At 48.4% G+C, this 27,994-nt stretch overlaps 1 protein-coding gene across 1 annotated transcript; it reads left to right on the top strand.

Annotated features, from left to right (window-relative positions):
- Positions 1–12: 12 nt before the first annotated feature.
- On the top strand, positions 13–27,733 carry LOC132577642 (C-type lectin domain family 4 member F-like). The gene is made up of 5 exons (XM_060247431.1): positions 13–253; positions 9,784–9,888; positions 15,662–15,748; positions 21,314–21,477; positions 27,626–27,733. Exons 1-5 carry the CDS (start codon positions 13–15, stop codon positions 27,731–27,733), a joined length of 705 nt encoding a protein of 234 aa, XP_060103414.1.
- Positions 27,734–27,994: the final 261 nt, after the last annotated feature.

Raw genomic sequence — 27,994 nt, 5'->3', positions numbered from 1 at the left:
ATCTTTCAAGCCATGGCCCCCAAGGGAAAACCGTCTAAGAACGTAGAAGCAAAGCCATCTAAAAAGTCATCTGAAAAGGTCAAGGGAAAGCCGTCTGGAAAGCTGTCTGGAAAGCTGTCTGGAAAGCTAGGACCAGTGGCAACACCACCACCACAGCCTGTTGTTCTTCCCATTGGAGTAAAGTGCTACTGGATCGCCATTGTGCTCTTCATGGTGGTGAGTCTGGCCGGAGTGATTCTAATGCTCCAAAAATGTAAGTCCAGCTTGGTCTGCTGTCTGCCTGGGCCTCCTGCCCAAGCAAGTCTATCTTTGATGTGTAGTGGTGAAGTGCGCGGACGCTTATCTGGGAGAACCGGGTTTGATTCCCCTCTCCTCCACCTGCAGCTGCTGGAATGGCCTTGGGTCAGCCAGAGCTCTCTTATCTGGGAGAACCGGGTTTGATTCCCCACTCCTCCACATGCACCTGCTGGAATGGCCTTGGGTCACCCATAGCTCTCTTATCTGGGAGAACTGGGTTTGATTCCCCACTCCTCCACTTGCACCTGCTGGGATGGCCTTGGGTCAGCCAGAGCTCTCTTATCTGGGAGAACCAGGTTTGATTCCCCACTCCTCCACTTGCAGCTGCTGGAATGGCCTTGGGTCAGCCTTAGCTCTTGCAGGAGTTGTCCTTGAAAGGGCAGCTGCTGTGAGAGCCCTCTCAGCCCCACCCACCTCACAGGGTGTCTGTTGTTGGAGAGGAAGATAAAAGAGCTGCTTTAAGACTCTGAAATTCGGAGTGGAGGGCGGGATATAAATCCAATTTCTTCTTCTTCTTCTTCTTCTTCTTCTTCTTCTTCTTCTTCTTCTTCTTCTTCTTCTTCTTCTTCTTCTTCTTCTTCTTCTTCTTCTTCTTCTTCTATTGAGATCAGCTCTCCTGGAGAAAACGGCTGCTTTGGAGAGTGGACCCTATGACATTATATCAGGGTTAAAGAAAAACAAAGAAGGGAAAGAAACTTAACCCCAAAACTGGAGTAAGAAACCTAAAAGGTTGATATGCAATTAAAGGGCCGAACATTAAAAACAAAGTGTAAAAAACTCATTTTTTTTTTAAATTTCAATCTTTATTATACATTCACTACATACAACATACAACCACCAGCATAACCTACAACATAACCGTCATTCTTAATATCACCCACACCTTGGTGTTGGTGTAAAAAAAATCATTAATCAACATACATGTATTTACTGTTGAAAGCTAAAACCATTTAAGGGCCCATCATAAGCCTCTATCCCAGGGGTGGCCAACGGTAGCTCGCCAGATGTTTTTTCTGCCTACAACTCCCATCAGCCCCAGCCAGCATGGCCAATGGCAGGGGTTGGTGGGAGTTGTAGGCAAAAAAAACATCTGGAGAGCTACCGTTGGCCTCCTCCTATGTAAAATCATAAAACCTCAATGGGAACCCGCTCAACTTGACCTGATGCGTTTCGACCTAAATTGGTCTTCTTCAGAGGTCAGAAAAGTAAGTACACATATTGGCTCATAATACAGAACAGAATAAAACAATAGAACAATGCTGGACCACAAGGAAATTTCTGCAACATAAAAGAGAAAAATGCCAGTCTGAGAAGACAATACTGACTTTGATGGACCAAAGGTCTGATTCAGCAGAAGGCAGCTTCATATGTTCAACTGCAGGTGCTTATCAGAGTGATTTGATGAAGTCCAGTGTTTCACCAAGGGAGCATGCTTCCTTTGAAGACGGATATTACTGTGCTCACAAATCCTGGTTTTCACAGTCCTAGTTGTAGAGCCAATGTACATCAAGTCACAGCAGATTATACAATAAATAACAGATTTGGAATTACAGTGAAGGAATGACTTAACGAAATACTTCTTCTGCTTGGCAGAGTCAAGGAAAGAATCAGTGCGATGCGTTAAACTGCAAACAGAGCAGCCCCCACGTGGAAAGCTCCCTACTGGTCTGTCCCTGCCATCCACTCCCATCTGTCTTGTTCAAATGGATTTTAATCTGTTAACTAAAACATCCTTCAAGTTCTTAGATCTCCTATATGTAAAAAGGGGAGGAGGAACCTTGGTGAGGAGATGCCAGTGTTTCATAATACTTTCCTTTACCTGTCTTGGCCTGCCCTCAAATGTAAAGGGGATAATTAGTCTCTCAGGGCGTTTTCCCAAAGAGCTTACCTCGGAGCAACGTCCCTCTTCACCGCGCAGCATCTGCGCGGATTTCCCACCAACTGCTCCACATAACCAGGAAGTGCCGGACCTTTTGCGTCGCAGATGTAAACCGCTAAAAACCAGTTTACGTTAGCGATGCAAAAGCCGCGGCTCTTCCTGGTTATGCGGAGCAGTTGGTGGGAAATCCACGCAGACGCTGCGCGGTGAAGAGGGACGTTGTTCCGAGGTAAGCTCTGTGGGAAAACGCCCAGACTTTGTCTAGTTTTAGAAGCCAATAAGGATGACCTGCAGGTATTTTATTTTATTTTTTTTTGCTTTGTGATAAGCTTGTTTAACTATTCTGGAGGAGTAACCTCTCTCCCTAAACTGTCTCATCAATAAGGAAGCCTGTTTAACAAAATCAGAGTATTGGCTGCAATTCCTTCTCAGTCTCAGCATTTGAGAGTATAGTAGATTCTTCTTTACATGTTGGGGGTGGAAACTGTCACTGACAAGTAAGGAATGAACACCAGTTGGTTTTCTATAAGTGTCAGTCTCAATCACATGGCCCACTCTCTTCACAACCACAGCCAGAAAATTAATGGTGTTTTTATCACAATTCATCTAAAATTTAATACTATCATGTACGCTATCGATGAATTGCTGAAATTCAACCAGTAGCTGTTCTGAGCCTCTCCAGATTAAAAATATATCATCCAAAATTCTTTTATACATAACGATGTTGTTTACATAAATGTTATGTTCAGGATATGCTTGTTTTCAAAATTGTTCATAAACAAATTTGCCAAATCTGGTGCAAATTTACAGCCCATAGCTGTCCCAGATATTTGCCAAAAAAACTTATTTTGGAATTGAAAGTAGTTCCTCTTTAAACATATCTCAGCTATTTGGCATAGGAATGCAGCAGGAGGGTTAGTTGGATCCTCTCTCCCATCACGTGTTATCTGCAGTGCCTCCAAGGCCTCACCCTGAGGTATATTAGTATATAATGAGACTACATCAAAAGTCACAAATAACATATCTTCAAAATCATTTATATATATGAAGCTGCCTTCTACTAAATCAGACCCTGGGTCCATCAAAGTCAGTATTGTCTACTCAGACTGGCAGCAGCTCTCGAGGGTTTCAAGCTGAGGTTTTTCACACCTACCTGCCTGGACCCTTTTTAGTTGGAGATGCCGGGGATTGAAACTGGGACCTTCTGCTTACCAAGCAGATGCTCTGCCACTGAGCCACCGTCCCTCCCTTTAGACATATGGACATATGAAGCTGCCTTCTACTGAATCAGACCCTCTTGGGTCCATCGAAGTCAGTATTGTCTACTCAGACTGGCAGCAGCTCTCCAGGGTCTCAAGCTGAGGTTTTCCATGTCTATTTGCCTGGACCCTTTTTAGTTGGAGATGCCGGGGATTAAAAATGGGACCTTCTGCTTATCAAGCAGATGCTCTACCACTGAGCCACCATCCCTCCCCATGAACCTATGAAGCTGCCTTCTACTGAATCAGACCCACCTCGGTCCATCAAAGTCAGTCTTGTCTACTCAGACTGGCAGCGGCTCTCCAGGGTCTCAAGCGGAGGTTTTTCACGCCTACTTGCCTGGACCCTTTTTAGTTGGAGATGCCGGGGATTGAACCTGGGACCTTCTGCTTCCCAAGCAGATGCTCTACCACTGAGCCACCATCCCTCCCTGAATCCATTATTATTTTACTGATATGTCCTTAAAAATCCATTGTATCTTTCAAATAAGTACTGCTTTTGGAAATAAAAGGTTTTTAAAAACTATCAAGATAACAAGCTAAGGATTCAAGGACTGAGCCACAACCTGAAATGATGGGCCTCTCGGGTACTGGCATGGTCCTTTTATGAATCTTGGGAAGGATGTAAAATTGTAGAATTCTGTTATCTGACTTTAACAGGAAATCATAGATGGATCTTGTGATATACCCTGTAAGTAAGGCTCCATCTAATACCTTCCCAATTTCATTCCTGATTTCCAAAGTAGGGTCCTCCTTGCTAATCCTATAGTGAATAGAATACAATCCGAGAGAGGTCACTATAATGGATAACACACCAAAAAATACAAGCTAGTGACCAGTTTACTAAGAAATATATAGAAACCAGTCCAAATGTCCAAAACATGTGCATTCAAATCCCAAAGTAGTATGGTGACAAGCCAATCGATTAAGTACTTGTTTCTTTCCAGTCCTCAAGAAGCCTCATACTGATCTGTAGCTGATGTGAAATTGCTGTTGGAGATGCTCTGCATCCCCCTTTTAAAAAAATTATGTAAAGAATCTATATAATCGAATCGATATTGGTCCCAGGCCTGATGAAGACTGGAAAGAAACAAGTACTTAATCGATTGGCTTGTCACCACACTACTTTGGGATTTGAATGTATATGTTTTGGACATTTGGACTGGTTTCTATATATTTCTTAGTAAATTGGTCACTAAATTGGTACACTGTTGTGTAATCCTATAGTGAAGGCTATTGTTCAGTTGTCTTTCAGCTTCTTTAATATAATCCACTCTATCCCATATAACCACTGCTCCCCCCTTATCTGCCCGTTTATACACTACATCCTCATAAGACATAAGTTTTTTCACACTCTCCTTCCACTGTGGTCAAATTATGCCATACTCTCAACTCTGTTTTATACATTTCATTTAAATCTTCCAGAACCATCTCCTGGAATGCCATAACCCTAGGGTTTTGTGAGGGAGGATTAAAGGTGGATTTTGGCTTAAATCATACCTCTGTATCTATTCTGGGTTCTAAATTGTTCTTAAAGTGATCAGCTAGTCTTATCTTCCTGAAAAGGGGTTGAATTTCAGTCATGAATTTAAATTTATCATGCTTGGGAGTGGGAACGAAGGAGAAACCTTTCATAAGAACCGCCAATTCTGACTGAGAAAAAAAAATTGACAAATTTACTACCTGTGAGTTTTTTGCATTTTACTCCTGTGGAATATCCTGGATTCTGTTTTGTCTTGTTTTCTGTGTTGCCCGTCTAAAAAACTTTTATCACTGGAAGTGTGGAGCACTGGAGAATTGGACCTATGAAAACTGTTATGCACTGATTGAGCTGGGGCTGCTTCCACCTCAGAGTTTGTCCTTTCCATTTCAGAGCTGGTATTAACAGTGGTGTTAAAAGAAACAGACTTTCTTTTTGAGTTTTTTTCTAGTGTCCTGGGACCATTCAAATACCCTCTTCTCCTGGTAATCCTTAAGGTCCCTTTGAAATTTTTTTCTCAGTCAGAATTGGCATAGCTCTTGTAGGATTTGTCCTTGAAAGGGCAGCTGCTGTGAGAGCCCTCACAGCCCCACCCACCTCACAGGGTGTCTGTTGCGGGAGAGGAAGATAAAGGAGCTGCTCTAAGACTGAAATTCGGAGTGGAGGGCGGGATATAAATCCAATTTCTTCTTCTTCTATTGAGATCAGCTCCCGTGGAGAAAATGGCTGCTTTGGAGGGTGGACTCTATGGCATTATATCAGGGTTGCCATCTTCCAGGTGGGTCCTGGAGATCTCCCACTTTTACCGCTCATCTCCAGCTGGCAGAGATTAGCTCCCCTGGAGAAAGCAGGTTCATTTGGGATCTGACAAAGGGTGTAGCCCCTTGTTGCCGGATTACTTTTGTACAGCTCACTCTACCCTCAGTAACCCAAACCCAAAACATAAGAACATAAGAGAAGCCATGTTGGATCAGGCCAACGGCCCATCAAGTCCAACCCTCTGTGTCACACAGTGGCAAAAAATGTTATATACACACATACACTGTGGCTAATAGCCACTGATGGACCTGTGCTCCATATTTTTATCTAAACCCCTCTTGAAGGTGGCTATACTTGTGGCCGCCACCACCTCCTGTGGCAGTGAATTCCACATGTTAATCACCCTTTGGGTGAAGAAGTACTTCCTTTTATCCGTTTTAACCTGTCTGCTCAGCAATTTCATCGAATGCCCACGAGTTCTTGTATTGTGAGAAAGGGAGAAAAGTACTTCTTTCTCTACTTTCTCCATTCCATGCATTATCTTGTAAACCTCTATCATGTCAACCTGCAGTTATCAGAAGGCTAGTACATAACACACCAATACATAACACACCAATAAGTTTCCAAACCATACAGATAAATTTTATTAGGCTTCAAGCTTCTCTTTCAGTCAGAAGGCTTAAAATATAGGCAGCAAGGCAAAACGGCTTAGATAACGTTTGTACATTTCAGAAAACATTTACAGTTAACAGAAGATAGTCAAGCATAAAGCATATTTCTACAGACAGCATACAGCATAGTTCTTATGACAAGTCTAAGTCCCAAGACCCATTTGTTTGGAACGACCAGCATAGAAACAGTCTCCTGTCTCTATCCAAGTCAGCCCAGACTGAAATCAACAAAGGATTGTTATCAAAGATTTCAGGTTTTCACGGCTGGTAACATCATTAGGGTTTGTAGAATCTTTCGGGCTCAAGTGCCGTGTTCTACTGGAGAAAGTTCTACTGGAAAAACTTTCTCCAGTAGAACACGGCACTTGAGCCCGAAAGATTCTACAAACCCTAAAGGCTTGTTAACTTCTGGCCTTGACCAGCATAGAGATCTTCTGCCTCTCAATGCAGCCAGCAGCTTGTGTTCAAAATCCCAGGGCTTTTAAACCATTCCCCCCGGAAACTTTATCACTTCTCTCTATCATCTAATATTTCGCATTCCAAAATCTCCAGCTGCATCTTACAGATGCCCCGTGGCGCAGTGGCAAAGCTGCAGTACTGCAGTCTGAACTCTCTGCTTACGACCTGAGTTCGATCCCAGTGGAAGCTGGTTTCAGGTAGCCGGCTCCAGGTTGACTCAGCCTTCCATCCTTCCGAGGTCGGTCAAATGAGTCCCCAGCTTGCTGGAGGGAAAGCGTAGATGACTGGGGAAGGCAATGGCAAACCACCCCGTAAAAAGTCTGCCGTGAAAACGTTGGGAAAGCAACGTCACCCCAGAGTCGGAAAAGACTGGTGCTTGCACAGGGGACTACCTTGACCTTTTGCCTTTACCAATTCCTGCTCATACCATATAAGACTTTTCTGTACCTTTCACACACTTTCTCTACTGACCTAGATCCTCAGCCTAAGCTGTTGGCTGTTAGCAATAGGAATGCTTAATAGTGCCAAATAGTTTGGATCCCTTCCTGCCAATTTCATAAAAGCTCTTGTAGCCGATTTCCTAAAGAGAGCCAACCCAACAGAAATCTTGCCACACCCCTAAAGGAAGACTGTAGATCTCTGAGGCTCCAGCTGCAACTGTCTATGCAACAATTGTAAAAGCCAGAGAGTGTCTAAATATAAATTTGAAGGAAAGACTGGGTATTCCATGATTGAATTCAAGGCTTTACCTGGTGTACCTGAAGAAGGTGAATGAAATTGAGAGTTACCTAGGCAACCCATTGCTGCGGCTGTTGCTGTAACATCAACCCCCCTATTGCAATTTTGTCGATGTTGTTAAAATCTGGCATCTAGCATGTCATGGGTTTGCTTTGTCAATAATATTGATAATAAATTGTTTTCAAAGATTTCAGGTTTTCACGGCTGGTAACATCATTAGGGTTTGTAGAATCTTTCGGGATCAAGTGCCGTGTTCTACTGGAGAAAGTTTTCCTTCCAGACATTTCGTTCTCAGCTGCGGAGAACATCCTCAGTGGCGTTGCAGCCAGAGCAGGCGCTCAGACCTTCTTGGCTGCTGTGCATTGAGAAGGTCTGAGCGCCAAGAAGGTCTGAGCGCCTGCTCCGGCTGCAACGCCACTGAGGATGTTCTCCGCAGCTGAGAACGAAACGTCTAGAAGGAAAACTTTCTCCAGTAGAACACGGCACTTGAGCCCGAAAGATTATACAAACCCTAATAAATTGTTTGCTTCAAAATATAGACGAGCAAGCTAAGACTTGTATCAACGGTTGCTGCTTTAATACAGCTTCTTCCTTTTGTTACACTATCACTTTTCCGTATAGCCCTCTCTTTCTGTACAACTGACCCCTGGAGAAAATGACGGCTTTGGAGGGCATTATATCTATGGCATTATATCCGGGTTGCCAGCCTCCATGTGGGCCCTGGAGATCTGCTTTTACCGTTGATCTCCAGCTGGCAGAGATCAGCTCCCCTGGAGAAAGCAGGCTCATAAATTCATATTTGACCAAATTTGGCCTAAGAGTCCAGGCCAGTGTGAGTGTCCCATGAATATCAGGCCCCAGGGCACAGAGCTACAAATACAAGTTGATGGGGGTGTGAACTGGCAGAGACTGACCAAGAGAGAGATCTTGGGGTCGTGGTAGATAACTCACTGAAAATGTCAAGACAGTGTGCGATTGCAATAAAAAAGGCCAACGCCATGCTGGGAATTATTAGGAAGGGAATTGAAAACAAATCAGCCAGTATCATAATGCCCCTGTATAAATCGATGGTGCGGTCTCATTTGGAGTACTGTGTGCAGTTCTAGTCGCCGCACCTCAAAAAGGATATTATAGAATTGGAGGAAGTCCAGAAAAGGGCAACTAGAATGATTAAAGGGCTGGAGCACTTTCCCTATGAAGAAAGGTTGAAACGCTTGGGACTCTTTAGCTTGGAGAAACGTCGACTGCGGAGTGACATGATAGAGGTTTACAAGACAATGCATGGGATGGAGAAAGTAGAGAAAGAAGTACTTTTCTCCCTTTCTCACAATACAAGAACTCGTGGGCATTTGATGAAATTGCTGAGCAGACAGGTTAAAACGGATAAAAGGAAGTACTTCTTCACCCAAAGGGTGATTAACATGTAGAATTCACTGCCACAGGAGGTGGTGGCGGTCACAAGCATAGCCACCTTCAAGAGGGGTTTAGATAAAAATATGGAGCAGAGGTCCATCACTGACTATTGGCCACAGTGTGTGTGCATGTGTGTATATATATATAAATTTTTTTTTGCCACTGTGAGACACAGAGTGCTGGACTGGAGGGGCCATTGGCCTGATCCAACATGGCTTTTCTTATGTTCTTCTGTGACACAGAGTGTTGGACTGGATGGGCCATTGGCCTGATCCAACAGGGCTTCTCTTATGTTCTTATGAGACACAGAGTGTTGGACTGGATGGGCCACTGGCCTGATCCAACATGGCTTCTCTTATGTTCTTATGTGACACAGAGTGTTGGACTGGAGGGGCCATTGGCCTGATCCAACATGGCTTCTCCTATGTTCTTATGTGACATAGAGTGTTGGACTGGAGGGGCCATTGGCCTGATCCAACATGGCTTCTCCTATGTTCTTATGTGACAGAGTGTTGGACTGGATGGGCCATTGGCCTGATCCAACAGGGCTTCTCTTATGTTCTTATGTGACACAGAGTGTTGGACTAGATGGGCCGTTGACCTGATCCAACATGGCTTCTCTTATGTTCTTATGTTCTTATTTTCATAAAATGGGTTCTTGGGGTACGTGTGATGGGGGAGGCTAACGTAGGAATGTATCTGCAATGACTTAAACAACAGGGGGAGGAGTTTGTGAGTTTCCTGCATTGTGCAAGGGGTTGGACTAGATGACGCTGGAGGTCCCTTCCAACTCTAGGATTCTATGAATAAGCTCCTATTTTCTTTTAGATACGAAGCTGAAGCAAATGAAGACGCCGTATGATGCACCATTTCAAGTCCTGAGGACGGATTTGGCAACTATACTCGAGCGTCCAGACATTGAACATGGTGACCGTAAGTGAATAGGCAAGCACGATCAGGGCTTTTTTTTGTATCAGGAACTCCTTTGCATATTAGACCGTGCCACCTTGATGTAGCCAATCCTCCGAGAGCTTCCAGGGCTCTTAGTACAGGGCCTGCTGTAAGCTCCCGGAGGATTGGCTACATCAGAAGAAGATGATGATGATAAAGTACAGAAGTCCTTCTTCACCCAAAGCGTGATTAACATGTGGAACTCACTGCCACAGGAGGTGGCGGCGGCTACAAGCATAGACAGCTTCAAGAGGGGATTGGATAAAAATATGGAGCAGAGGTCCATCAGTGGCTATTAGCTACAGCTTATTGTTGGCACTCTCTGTCAGGGGCAGAGATGCTCTGTATGATGGGGGAGGGACGGTGGCTCAGTGGTAGAGCATCTGCTTGGGAAGCAGAGGGTCCCAGGTTCAATCCCTGGCATCTCCAAAAAAGGGTCCAGGCAAATAGGTGTGAAAAACCTCAGCTTGATGACGGGACCAAAATGCTAGAGAATCCAGCTCTAACATTTAGGTGTAGATAGAAAAAGATTTACACACAGGAAAAACATCTGGAAAGTTTCAAAAGGTGCACCAGGGGTTTGCACTGGGAATCAGCAGAGACTTCTTCATAACTCAAAAACTCTTTATTATCTTCTTGGTACATTCTTAGTTCCTACAGGACCAAAAGCACAAAAGCCCCCAAGCACAAAAGCACCAAAAGACCCCTCCCAATACCGAGGGCTGCCTTTTATATCTTTCATGACTTAATAACATGCCACCTGTACCAGCCAATTAATTACCCTGTGTATTCTGCCCAGAGACAGTAGCTCACACATGCGTATATGAAAGAAACAATAAGTTTTCTCTAACAGCAAAATCAAGGTTATATGAAAAAGCACTGTCCACATTCTTTATCTCTCTATGTTCCTCAAGCCTGCATTCCAACACGTCTTCTCTGTATTAAACTGAATGAATCCCCACAGCTTGAGACCTTGGAGAGCCGCTGCCAGTCTGAGTAAACAATACTGACTTTGATGGACCAAGGGTCTGATTCAGTATAAGGCAGCTTCATATGTCCATATTCTTGTGCTTGGGGGGGCCACAGTGGAAGGGCTTCTAGCCCCACTGGTGGACCTCTTAATGGCACTTGGGTTTTTTGGCCACTGTGTGACACAGAATGTTGGAATGGATGGGCCATTGGCCTGATCCAACATGGTTTCTCTTAGGTTCTTATGTTCTTAAGATATTGGATTTATATCCCGCCCTCCACTCCAAATCTCAGAGTCTCAGAGTGGCTCATAATCTTCCTCCTTGCCAAAAGACACCCTGTGAGGTGGGTGGGGCTGAGAGGACTCTCACAGCCAATGCCCTTTCAAGGACAACTCCTACAAGAGCTCTGGCTGACCCAAGGCCATTCCAGCAGGTGCAGGTGGAGGAGTGGGGAATCCAACCCGGTTCTCCCAGATAAGAGAGCTCTGGCTGACCCAAGGCCATTCCAGCAGGTGCAGGTGGAGGAGTGGGGAATCCAACCCGGTTCTCCCAGATAAGAGAGCTCTGGCTGACCCAAGGCCATTCCAGCAGGTGCAGGTGGAGGAGTGGGGAATCCAACCCGGTTCTCCCAGATAAGAGAGCTCTGGCTGACCCAAGGCCATTCCAGCAGGTGCAAGTGGAGGAGTGGGGAATCAAACCCAGTTCTCTCCCACACACTTAACCACTACAGGGGTGTGTGGCCTAATATGCCCACACCAGCACCGCTTGGGGAAGTCCCGCCTTTCTCCCCCAATTCCAGCCCATCACATGTCAAACGAGTCTTAGAGGAGGCAAGTTTCGGCAAGTTTTGAAAATATGAACCTATGAAGCTGCCTTATACTGAATCAGACCCCCCTCGGTCCATCAAATTCAATATTGTCTACTCAGATTGGCAGCGGCTCTCCAGGGTCTCAAGCTGAGGTTTTTCACACCTACTTGCCTGGATCCTTTTTAGTTGGAGATGCCAGGGATTGAACCTGGGACCTTCTGCTTACCAAGCAAATGGTCTGCCAATGAGCCACTGTCCCTCGCATGAACATATGAAACTGCTTTCTACTGAATCAGACGCTCTTGGGTCCATCAAAGTCAGTCTTGTCTACTCAGACTGGCAGCTGCTCTCCAGGGTCTCAAGCGGAGGTTTTTCATGCCTGTTAGCCTAGACCCTTTTTAGTTGGAGATGCCGGGGATTGAACCTGGGACCTCCTGCTTACCAAGCAGATGCTCTACCACTGAGCCACCGTCCCTCCCTGGAGCGCTCCCTGGCCCTTAAGACAGAGCCAGTGCAGAATCCAGCCACATCTGTCTTTAAACAAGGTTCACCCACCCTGCTAAGCGGTCGAGGAAATGGCATCAGAGTGCCAGTTGAGGAAATGGCATAAGAGACCATTTAGTTTAAGCAGCCAGTTTGGTGTAGTCGTTAAGTGTGTGGGCTCGTATCTGGGAGAACCAGGTTGGATTCCCCAGTCCTCCACTTGCGCCTGCTGGAGTGACCTTGGTTTAGTTGTCAGACAATGGAACTTCAAATCAACCAGACTCCATTCGATACAAAGTTTAAGGCTTTATTTGAGAGTTCATAGTTTCTGAGTGTGGAAAGATTGGAACTGATACATTTCTGCCAGTGAGGAGTTACTTTAAAGAATTGCACATCAAAGGTTATAATAATATAATAATAATTTTTTATTTCTATCCCGCCCTCCCCGCCGGAGCAGGCTCAGGGCGGCTCACAACATAAAATACATATTACATCAATTATACTTATAAAAACATAGTTAAAACAATTACAAATTATTAAAATTAGCATAACAATAAGGCGTTAACAATAAGCGTTATAAACAGGTTATCAGTGAATTTCAAAGAATAGAAGCATTTTCAGCAGCCTCTAGCTTTGTCACTAGTTTTGTCACTAGTTGAAGGCCATCTTGAAAAGGTGGGTCTTACAGGCCCTACGGAATCCATCTAAACATCGTAGGGCCCTCACCTCCTCAGGGAGTTGATTCCACAGTAGTGGAGCGGTGATAGAGAAGGCCCGGTCCCGGGTGGCCTTCAGTCTGGCCTCCCTTGGCCCAGGGATATTCAACTGTTTTTTCCAGGATGACCTCAGTGCCCTCTGGGGCTCATACGGGGAAAGACGGTCCCTCAGGTAGGTAGGTCCTCGGCCATATAGGGCTTTAAAGGTGATAACCAGCACCTTGTAGCGAACTCGGTATGCCACTGGCAGCCAGTGCAGCCCGCGCAGCCCCGGCCGTATGTGCTCCCACCTTGGGAGCCCCAACAACAGCCTAGCCGCCGCGTTCTGCACCAGCTGCAGCCGCCGAATTCGGCACAAGGGCAGCCCCATGTAGAGGGCGTTGCAGTAGTCCAGTCTCGAGGTGACCGTAGCATGGATCACCATTGCTAGGTCACGGTGCTCCAGGAAGGGGGCCAACTGCTTCGCCCGTCGAAGATGAAAGAACGCGGACTTGGCAGCGGCCGCTATCTGTGCCTCCATCGATAACTGTGGATAACAGATAACCGCTATCTGTGCCTCCATCGTTCTAAACAAAACGACATTCCCACGCATTCTTAGTATGAAGTGATACTTTTCACACAGTCACTTTCTCTTATCTCTCTGCGGTCCTTGATCTCACAGGGATGGCCAAACCTCCATCCCCGGAGGCATTTTATCTTCAAAGGGGAATTGCCTTTGTTAGTTCCAGGGACAGGAATTCACACCAGTGTTAGTAATAACTCTGCTCCTGCTTTGATAAGCAAGGTCTCTTCCCATGGTCAGTAATATAGGTTAGAAAATGGAGTCAGTTAAGCTAAGCATTTCATCACATTCATTTAAGCTAAGCATTTCATTACAGTAATTTTCCAGTGTCTGACATTAGTCATCGCTCTCTCAGAGGTGTTCTGCTCAAGAGCAGTTTCTGTCGGAGATCTCTCAGCCCCATCTGTATCACAGGATATGTGTTGTGGGGAGGGGAAGGGAAAGGAGATTGTAAGCCGCTCTGAGACTCCTTTGGATACTGAAGGGCTGGGTATAAATCCAATCTCCTCCTCCTTCTCCTCCATTACTGTGAGGGCTGCCCATGACCGGAGAGATATGCGTATGTTTTCCTGTGATGCTACCATGCCTTTTTTTTCAGCAGGAACGCACAGGAACTCAGTTCTGGCTGGCTTGGCCAGGGTTCCAGCTCAAACAAAGGTTTCCAGCAGAGGGAAGGCACTAGGAAGCCACACTCCCAGACGGTGTGCTCTGTCCTCTCCAGGGGCGGTGTTAGGGGTTCTGCTACTTGAGGCAGTCCCTTGTGCCACGCCACCCCCCGCAAACTCCCTTTATGGAACTCATTGCACGAGTGCAGCGCAATGACATCACCGGTAGTGACGTCATCGTGCAGGGCGGCAGGGAACGAGAGAACAACGGGCGGCACACAAGTCTGTGGCGCACTGTCGCTTTCCCCCTGTGCTAAGCTCTTCAGAGGTTTCCAACGAAGCCCCCGAAGAGTGCATTGTTTTAGCATCACCCGGCCGCATTTCGGGTTCCAGTGAGGATCATATGAATCGTAGGGACATGGAGCAGGAAGGGGCCTCTAGGGTCATCTAGTCCAACCCCCTGCACAATGCAGGAAACTCACAAACGCCTCCCCCCAAATTCACAGGATCTTCATTGCTGTCAGATGGCCATCTAGCCTCTGTTTCAAAACCTCCAAGGAAGGAGAGCCCACCACCTCCCGAGGAGGAAGCTTGATCCACTGAGGAACCGCTCTAACTGTCAGGAGAGCCAGTTTGGTGTAGTGGTTAAGTGTGCGGACTCTTATCTGGGAGAACCGGCTTTGATTCCCCCCTCCTCCACTTGCAGCTGCTGGAATGTCCTTGGGTCAGCCATAGCTCTCTTACCTGGGAGAACCGGGTTGGATTCCCCCCTCCTCCACTTGCACCTGCTGGAATGGCCTTGGGTCAGCCATAGCTCTCTTATCTGGGAGAACCGGGTTGGATTCCCCACTCCTCCACTTGCACCTGCTGGAATGGCCTTGGGTCAGCCAGAGCTCTGGCAGAGGTTGTCCTTGAAAGGGCAGCTGCTGGGAGAGCCCTCTCAGCCCCACCCACTTCACAGGGTGTCTGTTGTGGGGGAGGAAGGTAAAGGAGATTGTGAGCCGCTCTGAGACTCTTCGGAGTGGAGGGCGGGATATAAATCCAATATCATCATCATCATCATCATCATCATCATCATCATCATCATCATCATCATCATCATCATCTTCTTCTTCTTCTTCTTCTTCTTCTTCTTCTTCTTCTTCTTCTTCTTCTTCTTCTTCTTCTTCTTCTTCTTCCTCCTCCTCCTCCTCCTCCTCCTCCTCCTCCTCCTCCTAATGTTGAGCTGGAAACTCTTTTGATTTAATTTCAACCCATTGCTTCTGCACCTACCTTTTGGGGAAACAGAAAACAATTCCACCCCATTCTCTCTAGGACGGCCCTTCAAAGACTTGAAGATGGTGATCCTATCACCTTTCAGCCACCACCTCCTCTCCAGGCTAAACATGCCCAGCTCCTTCAGCCTATCCTCATAGGACCCCCTGGCTCAGCAGAAAGGAGCTTCGTTTCATCATCTGTAGACTTGATCTGAGGGTGAGAGGATGAGACACAATCCGAGGGCTGGGTGGAAGGATCCATTGTGCTTCAAAATGGATATCAAAAGAATGGAGAGGTTTGGAAACTGCCCGCTTGTGTGGGGCGCTCTGTCTAATTTTGGGATTGCTTTTTAGCCCCTGCAATAGCCACGGAGGTCGAGAACCTGCCCAACGTCATCCAGTCTGAGCATGACAACTTCGGAGAAAAGAAAAAAAAATACCGTAAGTATCCCTTTTGCAGTTGTGATGCATGGGTTCCTTCTTCGGTTGTTCTATGTGTAGTCGTTTTCAGTCTGGTGCAGTGGTTGAGCGTGCGGAGTCTTATCTGGGAGAACTGGGTTTGATTCCCCACTCTTCCACTTACAGCTGCTGGAATTGCCTTGGGTTAGCCATAGCTCTGGCAGAGGTTGTCCTTGAAAGGGCAGCTGCTGTGAAAGCCCTCTCAGCTCCACCCACCTCATAGAGTGTCTGTTGTGGGGAGAGAAGACATAGGAGATTGTAAGCTGCTCTGAGTCTCTGTGTGGAGGGTGGAATATAAATCCAATATCTTCTTCTTCTTCTATCCCGTCTTTTCTCCCCCGCGGGGACTCCTCCCCTCCATTTTACCCTAACAACAACTCTGTGAGTTTGACCAGGCTGAGAGTGTGGGACTGACCCAAGGTCTCTCAGCCAACTTCCATGGCAGAGTGGGGATTTGAACCTGAGTCTTGCAGAGACTACTCTGGCACTATTGACCACTAGGCCTCAGTGGCTGTCAGGGTATCAAGGAGAGCAATTTATGCCTTGAGGAGGGCATTAATCTCTAGGTACAGGCCTCGGATTCAGTAGGAGCTCACAGGAACACAGCTCCTGAACTTTTCTGAGGGTTCCCCCTCTTCCTCCCCACTTACTTTGTCCATTGAATAGTAGGTTCAGCTGCATAACTAGGCTTGCCAATCCCCAGGTCCCAGTGGGGGTTCTTCCACTTTCCCAGGCTCCCTCCCGCCCCCAGTCAGCTGGCTGGTGGGGGGGGGGAGTCCCGCCCCCAGAGGATCATATGCCTTTTTACCTCCGGAGGCTTCAGTCTCCGATTGAAAGGCTTCCTCTTGGGATGGTGTGTCTGTGTTACTTGGAAGAAGTTGGCAGCAACTCATGAGTAGAGAGGCCAATCCCTCGCTTCAGAGTCACCAGAAACCGGGGGGAGGGGGGGAAAACATCTGCTGAGCACTTCATTACTCCCTATGTGGAGATCAATTTTCATAGGGTATAATGGGGAATTGATCTGGAGGTTTTGGGGGCTCTGGGGGGGATGTCTTTTGAGGTAGAGGCACCTAATTTTCAGTATAGCATCTAGTGCCTCTCCTCAAAGTACCTCCCCAAGTTTCAAAACGATTGGACCAGAGGGTCCAATTCTATGAGCCCCAAAAGAAGGTGCCCCTATCCTTCATTATTTCCTATGGAAGGAAGACATTTAAAAAGGTGTGCTGTCCCGTTAAATGTGATGGCCAGAACTCCCTTGGAGTTCAATTATGCTTGTCACACCCTTGTTCCTGGCTCCGCCCCCAAAGTCCCCCGGCTCCACCCCCAAAGTCCCCAGATATTTCTTGAATTGGACTTGGCAACCCTATACATAACAATTCCTGGATAAGGAGAGTGGGCAGCCAGCCAGTCACCAGGGGCTTTGCCAGGGGTGGCCAACGGTAGCTCTCCGGATGTTTTTTGCCTACAACTCCCATCAGCCCCAGCCAGCATGGCCAATGGCTGGGACTGATGGGAATTGTAGGCAAAAAAAACATCTGGAGAGCTACCGTTGGCCACGCGTGATCTAGAGGATGGTGCGGAATTGTTTTCTGTTGCCCCAGGAGGTCAGACCAGAACCAATGAGTTGAAATTAAATCAAAAGAGTTTTTGGCTAAACTTTAGGAAGATCTTTCCGACAGTTAGAGCGATTCCTCAGTAGAACAGGCTTCCTCGGGAGGTGGTGGGCTCTCCTTCCTTGGAGGTTTTAAAACAGACCCTAGATGGCCATCTGACAGCAATGAGGATCCTGTGAATTTAGGGGGAGGTGTTTGTGAGTTTCCTGCCTAGTGCAGGGGGTTGGACTAGATGACCCTGGAGGTCCCTTCCAACTCAGGAGGTGGTGGGCTCTCCTTCCTGGGAGGTTTTGAAACAGAGGCTAGAGGGCCATCTGACAGCAATGAAGATCCTGTGAATTTAGGGGGAAGTGTTTGTGAGTTTCCTGCCTTGTGCAGGCGGTTGGACTAGATGACCCTGGAGTTCCCTTCCAACTCTATGATTGAGTCATCCTTGTAGAAACGTTTGTGGGCACTTTTATTGCCATAGAATCTTAGAGTTGGAAGGTATCTCCACGGTCATCTAGTCCAACCCCCTGCACAATTCACTAACACCTCCCCACACCCACACACATCCCTGGTGACCCCTGCTCCATGGCCAGAAGATGGGGGGAAACCCCAGGATCCCTTGCCAAACTGGCCTGGAGAAAAAATTCTGCCTGACTCCAAAATGTCCATCAGCATTTCTCTGGGTGTGTAAGAAAGGGCAGCAAGAACAAAGCACTCGATGCAGCCCTTCCTGCCCTCCTTCTCATGATCTGCCTAATTCACAGAATCCGCATTGCTGTCAGATGGCCCTCTAGCCTCTGTTGAAAAGCCTCCAAGGAAGGAGAGCCCACCACCTCCCAAGGAGGAAGCCTGTTCCACTGAGGAACCGCTCTAACGGTCAGGAAGTTCTTCCTAATAGAATCCTAGAGTTGGAAGGGACCTCCAGGGTCATCTAGTCCAGCCCCCTGCACAATGCAGGAAACCCACAAACCCCTCCCCCTAAATTCACAGGATCTGCATTGATGTCAGAGGGCCAGCTAGCCTCTGCTTAAAAACCTCCAAGGAAGGAGAGCCCACCACCTCCCGAGGAAGCCTGTTCCACTGAGGAACTGCTCTAACTGTCGGAAAATTCTTCCTAAAGTTTAGCCAAAAACTCTTTTGATTTAATATCAACTCATCGGTTCTGGTCTGACCTCCTGGGGAAACAGAAAACAATTCCGCACCATCCTCTAGATCATGGGTGGCCAATGGTAGCTCTCCAGATGTTTTTTTGCCTACAACTCCCATCAGCCCCAGCCATTGGCCATGCTGGCTGGGGCTGATGGGAGTTGTAGGCAAAAAAACATCCGGAGAGCTACAGTTGGCCACCCCTGCTCTAGATGACAGCCCTTCAAGTACTTGATGGTGCTCAGGCTAAACATACCCAGCTCCTTCTGAGAGCCGGTTTGGTGTAGTGGTTAAGTGTGCGGACTCTTATCTGGGAGAACCGGGTTTGATTCCCCACTCCTCCACTTGCACCTGCTAGCATGGCCTTGGGTCAGCCATAGCTCTGGCAGAGGTTGTCCTTGAAAGGGCAGCTGCTGTGAGAGCCCTCTCCAGCCCCACCCACCTCACAGGGTGTCTGTTGTGGGGGAGGAAGGTAAAGGAGATTGTGAGCCGCTCTGAGACTCTTTGGAGTGGAGGGCGGGATATAAACCCAATATCTCCATCTACCTCACAGAGTGTCTGTTGTGGGGGAGGAAGGGAAAGGAGATTGTGAGCCGCTCTGAGACTCTTCGGAGTGGAGGGCGGGATATAAATCCAATATCTTCATCTACCTCACAGGGTGTCTGTTGTGGGGGAGGAAGGTAAAGGAGATTGTGAGCCGCTCTGAGACTCTTTGGAGTGGAGGGCGGGATATAAACCCAATATCTCCATCTACCTCACAGGGTGTGTGTTGTGGGGGAGGAAGGTAAAGGAGATTGTGAGCTGCTCTGAGACTCTTTGCAGTGGAGGGCGGGATATAAACCCAATATCTCCATCTACCTCACAGGGTGTGTGTTGTGGGGGATGAAGGTAAAGGAGATTGTGAGCCGCTCTGAGACTCTTCGGAGTGGAGGGCGGGATATAAACCCAATATCTCCATCTACCTCACAGGGTGTGTGTTGTGGGGGAGGAAGGTAAAGGAGATTGTGAGCCGCTCTGAGACTCTTCGGAGTGGAGGGCGGGATATAAACCCAATATCTCCATCTACCTCACAGGGTGTCTGTTGTGGGGGAGGAAGGTAAAGGAGATTGTGAGCTGCTCTGAGACTCTTCGGAGTGGAGGGCGGGATATAAACCCAATATCTCCATCTACCTCACAGGGTGTGTGTTGTGGGGGAGGAAGGTAAAGGAGATTGTGAGCCGCTCTGAGACTCTTCGGAGTGGAGGGCGGGATATAAACCCAATATCTCCATCTACCTCACAGGTGTGTGTTGTGGGGGAGGAAGGTAAAGGAGATTGTGAGCTGCTCTGAGACTCTTCGGAGTGGAGGGCGGGATATAAACCCAATATCTCCATCTACCTCACAGGGTGTGTGTTGTGGGGGAGGAAGGTAAAGGAGATTGTGAGCTGCTCTGAGACTCTTCGGAGTGGAGGGCGGGATATAAACCCAATATCTCCATCTACCTCACAGGGTGTGTGTTGTGGGGGATGAAGGTAAAGGAGATTGTGAGCAGCTCTGAGACTCTTCGGAGTGGAGGGCGGGATATAAATCCAATATCTTCATCTACCTCACAGGGTGTCTGTTGTAAGGGAGGAAGGTAAAGGAGATTGTGAGCCGCTCTGAGACTCTTCGGAGTGGAGGGCGGCATATAAATCCAATATCTTCATCTACCTCACAGGGTGTCTGTTGTAAGGGAGGAAGGTAAAGGAGATTGTGAGCTGCTCTGAGACTCTTCGGAGTGGAGGGCGGGATATAAATCCAATATCTTCTTCTTCTTCCTTCAGCCTTTCTCCACAAGACTTGGACCGATTTCCTACTCACCTTACACCGCTCTCACATCCCTCTTCTCAGCGGGGCTTCCTTCTGATTTCACACTCTCTGCCCTGGAGCTGCAGCTAGCATTGGCTTTTTCGCGGTACAAACAGAAATCTCTAAAAACCAGTTTCCGTTTGTGGCGTGAGAAAGCTGACGCCGGCTGCAGCCCCGGGGCAGATAGTGTGAAACCCAAAGGACACCCTCCTGAGAAGAGAAACATGAGAGCGGCGTAAGGTGAGTGGGAAATTGGTTTTGGTCTCCAGACCCCTCACCATCTTTGTCGCCTTCCTCTGGACACATTCCGGCTTCTCTAGATCCTTCTTAAATTGTGGTGCCCAAAACTGAACACAATACTCCAGGCAAGGCTTAATTAGAGCAGACTACCTGTCAAGTCTGTCTATAACTCTGGCTCAGTCAAGGAGCATTCTGGGTAGAACCAAAGTATAACCAAATGCTGCTAGCTCACACTCTTCCTGCCCCCCTTTCCTGTAGAGGGTAGCTTTGCTTTGAAATGGAAATATGTGAGTCTTATCTGTGCCTTCTCAGGCCTGGCTCACAGAAGGGAGTCAGGAGCCCACTACGATCAAGGCCATGCAAGCCTGAGAATGAATTGGTAACATCAATGTGTGAATGTTCCCTGCATAGTCTTCCCCCCCTTAGGAATCCCTTTGAAGTATCTCTTATATGCAATGTATCTACAGTATGCTCTTTAGTCTTTTCAATGCTTGGCTCAGACCTCAAGTATCAATAAACTAGCTTCTTTGTATCAACAACGACTCGTTATTGAACCTGCCGACTTGACAGTACCATTAGATCCCGACCTTTCCCTCAAAGAATTCAGGGTGCCAGGCATACCGTATATGTTATTACCCAGTTGGCCCCCAGAGCAATCCTTTGAGGTACTTTGAGGGCGCTAACCTGATGTCTGCTTTCTGACTGGTTTCTCTCTATGCTTATCTCCTCATAGAAACACTTTTACTTAAAGCCATGAGAAGTTCTTCTGGCCCTTGGAAGCTTCGTGGAATGAAGCTCTATTACTTTTCCGAAGAAGCAAAAACCTGGTACGATGCGGAGAACTTCTGCCTTTCCAGAGACGCACATTTGGCTTCTATCCTCAACGCCGAGGAGCAGGTGGAGTCTTTTTCTTGTTTCCCTCTCCGATCGTTGTTGCGATCTTTCCCCCAACATCTTCTATTCTTTTCTGCTGGGCACCTCCCCCTGTGGTTTTGTCTTCCGGCACAAATATCTCCATAACTGTAATTCAATTGGGGGTTTTGATAAGACGAGCCAAGTGTTCAAAAGCACATCACAGTGCCTACCTTGCGTACAGCAACCCTGTGAGGTGGGCCAATATCCATCATCATTGGGAGGCCTCAGATTCAGCAGGCGCTCACCGGAGCGCAGCTTCTGAACCTTTCTGACGGTTCCTCCTCTTCCTCCCCACCTACCTTGTCCATCTCATAATAGGTGCAGCTGCATAACAATCCCTGGATTAGGAGAGTGGGCAGCCAGACAGCCACCAGGGGCTTTGCCACACCCCCAGCAGCCCTCATTAACCCCTCGAGAAGCCCATACCACTCTTTCTCCACTTCTTATGTGATTTTGGGCTGTGGGTGGTTTGCTGACCTTTTGACTGTGGGGGGCGGCGGCCAAGGAGAGCCCCAGGCGAGCGAGGCCTGTTTGGGCTGGCTGGATCTCTAGCCTGCCCAAGGAGGCCTCGCTCGCCCGGGGCTCTCCTTTCTTGCATCAGGTTGTTTTTGGCTGGGTTTTTTTTGCAGGATATGCTAATGAGTTATGCTAATGCGCTCCACCACCTATTTTTCTTCAAAATGACCCCTGATTATTTGCCTCTAGAAGGTCGGGGTGCTTTCAGTTCTATCCTCTGCAGAATTGGTCCATTCTAAGCTGACTGAAACCAATGGGCTGGAATAACTCCTTCTAGGATTGCATTACCGGTGAGCGAACCTGAGGCTGGCCACTTCCCAAATCATTCGCTTACCGTTATGGTATTCACATCTCCTCGGATGTTGCTCTGCAGATGCAGTCATGGTGTGGGAAAGGTTCCACTAGGAGCCAATGCAAATGTCTCTCGCCCTCCAGAGTTGGCATTCATGGTCCTCCAGGAGGGAATTCAGGAGGACTGGAGCTCTCATCCTAGCATACACCAACTTCACTAGGTGGAAGGACCTGGAGGACCTGGAGGATGTCCTCGTCCATACTGGCTGGGACTTTGATTGGCAGGTGGGCTCAAATGGGGAGAGGAAGTCAGGGCTGGCGCCAGGGTTTTTGATACCCTATTGCGAGAATACTGCTTAATCCTTTTCGTTGGAGGTGCCAGGGGCAACACCTTGTGCAGGCAAGAAAGATGCGCTACCACTGAGCGACGGCTCCCACCCCATGACTCTGTTAAAGTAATAATAATAATATTTTATTTATATCCCGCCCTCCCCACCGCAGCAGGCTCAGGGCGGCTCTAGGGTTGCCAAGTCCAATTCAAGAAATAGCTGGGGACTTTGGGGGTGGAGCCAGGAGACTTTGGGGGTGGGGCCAGGAGACAAGGAGTGGAGCCAAGATTAAGGCTGTGACAAGCATAATTGAACTCCAAAGGGAGTTCTGGCCCTCACATTTCAAGGGACGGCACACCTTTTCAATGCCTTCCTTCAATAGGAAATAATGAAGGATAGGGGCACCTTCTTTTGAGGCTCATAGAATTAGATCCCCTGGTCCAATCTTTTTGAAACTTGGGAGGTATTTTGGGGAGAGGCACTAGATGCTATACTGAAAATTTGGTGCCTCTACCCCAAAAAACAGCCCCCCCAGAGCCCCAGATACCCGCGGATCAATTCGCCATGATTTTCTATGGGAATAAATCTCCCTAGGGAACAACACAGTTCCCAGCAGACATTTCCCTCCCCTCCCCCCGCTTTCTGATGACCCTGAAGCGGGGGGAGGGCCTCCAAACCGGGGGATCCCCTGCCCCCACCTGGGGATTGGCAACCCTAGGCGGCTCACAACATATAACATAGATACAAAGTTACAATAATAAAACATTATATCCATACAATATATAGTAATTCATAATATTTGCTATTAAAACCATTATGATTCAAACCACCAATTAGTTAAAAGTCTAACATTTCCAGGTGCTATGTTCTAGATGTTCTCCTCTTGTAATTTACGACGGCCGTATAGAGTAGACTAGGATCCACGTTAAGAGAAGGTCAGCGGGAAGAGGGTAGTCTTGCAGGCCCTACGGAATTGAACAAGACTCCACAGGGCCTGTGCCTCCGGTAGTCGGTTCCACCAGTGTGGAGCTGCGATCGAAAAGGCCCTTTCTCTCGTAGTCTTCAATTTGGCCTCCTTTGGCCCGGGGATTGTCAAAAGATTTTGTGCGCCTGATTCAGTACTCTCTGGGGCACATATGGGAAGAGACGGTCCCTAACGTAGGCAGGTCCTCGGCCATATAGGGCTTTAAAGGTAATAACCAGCACTTTCCAACGAATCCGGCATACAATTGGCAGCCAGTGCAGTTAGGGTTACCAATCCCCAGGTGGGGGCAGGGGATCCCCCGGTTTGGAGACCCTCCCCCCGCTTCAGGGTCGTCAGAAAGCGGAGGGAGGGGAGGGAAATGTCTGCTGGGAACTCTATTATTCCCTATGGAGATTTATTCCCATAGAAAATCATGGAGAATTGATCCTCGGGTATCTGGGGCTCTGGGAGGGCTGTTGTTTTGGGTAGAGGCACCAAATTTTCAGTATTGCATCTAGTGCCTCTCCCCAAAGTACCTCCCAAGTTTCAAAACAACTGGACCAAGGGGTCCAATTCTATGAGCCCCAAAAGAAGGTGACCCTATCCTTCATTATTTCCTATGGAAGGAAGACATTTAAAAAGGTGTGCCGTCCCTTTAAATGTGATGGCCAGAACTCCCTTTGTAGCTCAATCATGCTTGTCACAGCCTTGATCTCGGCTCCACCCCTAATGTCTCCTGGCTCCACTCCCAAAGTCTCCTGGCTCCACCCCCAAAGTCCCCAGATATTTCTTGAATTGGACTCGGCAACCCTAAGTGCAGTTTGCGCAGCCCCGGCTGAATGTGCTCCCACTTTGGGAGCCCTAGGAACAGCCTGGCTGCTGCATTCTGCACTAGCTGCAGCTTCCGGGTTCGGCACAAGGGCAGCCCCATGCAGAGGGCTTTACAGTAATCCAATCTCGAGGTGACCGCTGCATGGATCACTGTTGCCAAGTCGTCTTGCTCTAGGAAGGGAGCCACCTGCCTCGCAGCTGAGTAGCAGCAGACAACTTCAACAGGAGCCAGTTTTTAGAAACTGTAATTGACTCTTCAGACCCAGGGAATGTGAAACCAGTAAGACAGCATCTGTACTCCATGCAGCCTGCTTTCCATTAGGGAAGGCAGGCTCCAAGGAGCACACCTGCTGCGCATGGGGAGAGGGGGTGCCTGGTGGCGCTCCCTAGGCCAGGTGGCGCCCTGGACGACTGCCTACTTGACTTACTCCCATGCACCGGCTAGGGTTACCGTCCAATTCAAGAAATATCTGGGGACTTTGGGGGTGGAGCCAGGAACAAGGGTGTGACAAGCATAATTGAACTCCAAGGGAGTTCTGGCCATCACATTTAAAGGGACCTTTTCAATGTCTTCCTTCCATAGGAAATAATGAAGGATAGGGGCACCTTCTTTTGTGGCTCATAGAATTGGACCCCCTGGTCCAATCGTTTTGAAACTTGGGGGGTACTTTGGGGAGAGGCACTAGATACTATACTGAAAATCTGGTGCCTCTACCTCAAAAAACAGCTCCCCCAGAGCTCCCGAAACCTCCAGATCAATTCCCCATTATACCCTATGAGAAGCGATCTCCACATAGGGAATAATGAAGACGTTTCCCTCTCCTTCCCCCCCGCCCGCCCGGTTTCTAGTGAATCTGGCCTCTCTACTCACAAGTTGCTGCCAGCTTCTTTACAGCAACACAGACACACCAGAGTCGAAGCCTTTCAATCGGAGACTGAAGCCTCCAGAGGTAGAAAGGCACATGATCCTCTGGGGGTGGGGCTTCCCCCTCTGGCCAGCTGACTGGGTGCGAGAAGCAGCCTCGGAAAGCAGAAGAACCTAACTGGGAAACTCAATGGGGAAGAGTGGAACTAAAATTGGCGCTGTTCCCCCCCCCCCACTTCTGGATTTTTGGAGAGCGGGGGAGGAGGCTGTGAATTCGAGGGTCCCCCGCCACGGCGGGGGGGTTGGGAAGCCTAGCACCAGCCATGGAGGCAGTCCTTCAGGAGAACCTGTAGAGGGCAGCACTGAAAGGCAGAAACTCCTGAGGCTGCAGAGGTAATTTTTGTTGCAAAGGGAAGCACAGGCCCTTGGCAAAACTTAGGATGAGGTCCCAGACTTGGACAGCCCCATGGATACTCCCCATGGGGAAAGTGGCTTTTGCTGATGGCCTTCCTGATTTTAGAGCTGCCAGTGGAAACCTGAAAGAAAGGAAATCTAGAGAGTATCTCTGGCTTATCTGAGACCCCATATTTTCTAACATATACAACTATCATTTAGACCAGGGGTCCTCAAACTACGGCCCGTGGGCCAGATGCGGCCCGCTGAGGACGTTTATGCGGCCCGCCGGGTTATGGCAAAATCAGACCGGAAGTGATGTTCAACCTAAACTCATGTTAGCAACGCACACTTCCGGCACTGGGCTGAGGCGGCGGAGACAGAGTGTGAGGTGATACCGAGGTGAGGTGAGTTCCCAGGCCGGGGTGTGTGGTGTGGGGAAGGGAGAGAGATGCAGAAGACGGAGAACTGACAGCCCGCGACCTTGTACAGTAATGGCAGTCCGGCCCTCCAACAGTCTGAGGGACAGTGAACTGGCCCCCTATTTAAAAAGTTTGAGGACCCCTGATTTAGACCTTAGGATAGAAGGGTAGTAATACTGAACTTAAGAGCATAAGAGAAGCCCTGCTGAATCAGACCAATGGTCCACTGAGTCCAGCCTCCTGTCTCACACAGTGGCTAGCTAGTTCCTCTGGACACCCAACAGGCATAAAGACTGAGGCCTTCCCCTGAGAAGAACATCAGAAGAGCCCTGCTGGATCAGACCAGTGAGGGTCCATCCATTCCAGCCTCCTGTCTCACACAGTGGCCACCCAGTTCCTCTGGAAAGCCAACAACAGGACAGAGAGGCCGAGGCCTTCTCCAGAGAAGAACCTCAGAAGAGCCCTGCTGGATTAGACCAGTGAGGGTCCATCTAGTCTAGCCTCCTGTCTCACACAGTAGCCAGCCAGTTCCTCTGGTGGGCCAACAACAGGGCAGAGAGGCTGAGGCCTTCCCCTGAGAAGAATATCAGAAGAGCCCTGCTGGATCAGACCACTGAGGGTCCGTCCAGTCCAGCCTCCTATCTCACACAGTGGCCAACTAGTTCCTCTGGAGGGCCAACAACAGGGCAGAGAGGCCGAGGCCTTCCCCTGAGAAGAACATCAGAAGAGCCCTGCTGGATCAGACCAATGAGGGTCCATCTAGTCCAGCCTTCTCTCACACACAGTGGCCAACCAGTTCCTCTGGAGGGCCAACAACAGGGCAGAGAGGCCAAGGCCTTCCCCTGAGAAGAACATCAGAAGAGCCCTGCTGGACCGGACCAGTGAGGGTCCGCCTAGCCCACCATCCTGCCTTGCATAGGGCCAACCAGTTCCTCTGGAGGGACAACAACAGGGCAGAGAGGTCGAGGCCTTTCCCTCATAAGGACATCAGAAGAGCCCTGCTGGATCAGACCAGAGAGGGTCCCTCTAGTCCAGCCTCCTGTCTCAGACAGTGGCCAACCAGTTCCTCTGGAGGGCCAACAACAGGGCAGAGAGGCTGAGGTCTTACCCTGGTGTTGCCTCTTGGTTCTATGTGAGACAGTATACTGGACTAGATGGACCACTGGTTTGTTCCAGCAGGACTTGTTCTTTATTGATGAGCCTCTCCACTGCTCAGCAGAATCCACTGTTTTTTAGCACGGAATCTGGATGATCTTGGCCAAGAGACACACTTCTTTTTAAAGCACAGTCTTCACTGCCTTGGGAACAATGTTAACTGAAGTCAGGGGTTTGTTTGGTTTTTTAGCTGGGACACATAGGAACACAGTTCCAGTTGGCTTGGTGTGGGGTGTGTGTGGCCTAATATGCAAATGAGTTCCTGTTGGGCTTTTTCTACCACAAAAGCCTTGACTGAGTCATGCCTCAGTTTTAGTAGCCAAGTTTCATTTTTGTGTGTGTGGTTTTATGCCTCCATTTGCAGAATTTCATCCGTTCCGAACTTCAGAACAATTCCTGGATCGGCCTTAGAATTAAAAACGAGGACGGTGTTTGGGGATGGTCCGACGGCTCCAAACTTGTGACACGGTGAGTTTAGCCAGGGGGAATCAGAGGGGGGGGGGGCGTATGAAGATTCTGCAGCTTGGTGCAATGGTTGAGAGCCAGTTTGGTGTAGTGGTTAAGTGTGTGGGCTCTTATCCGAGAGAACCGGGTTTGATTCCCCACTCCTCCTCTTGCACCTGCTGATATGACCTTAGGTCAGCCGCAAGTTCTCTCAGAGCTGTTCTGCTCAAGGGCAGTTTCTGTTAGAGCTCTCTCAGCCCCACCTACTTCACAGGGCATCTGCTGTGGG

This window comes from Heteronotia binoei, chromosome 9 (assembly GCF_032191835.1).
Source record: "Heteronotia binoei isolate CCM8104 ecotype False Entrance Well chromosome 9, APGP_CSIRO_Hbin_v1, whole genome shotgun sequence".
Classification (NCBI taxonomy): Eukaryota; Metazoa; Chordata; class Lepidosauria; order Squamata; family Gekkonidae; genus Heteronotia; species Heteronotia binoei.
This window is presented reverse-complemented; position numbering and strand designations above follow the sequence as displayed.

Bases quoted from the DNA above. Each gene is read 5' to 3' on its own strand.
- LOC132577642 (XM_060247431.1), top strand. From the start codon at position 13: ATGGCCCCCAAGGGAAAACCGTCTAAGAACGTAGAAGCAAAGCCATCT. The intron at 254-9,783 runs GTAAGTCCAGCT...ATTTTCTTTTAG, and splicing joins GATTCTAATGCTCCAAAAAT to ATACGAAGCTGAAGCAAATG. The intron at 15,749-21,313 runs GTAAGTATCCCT...ATCTCCTCATAG, and splicing joins AGAAAAGAAAAAAAAATACC to AAACACTTTTACTTAAAGCC.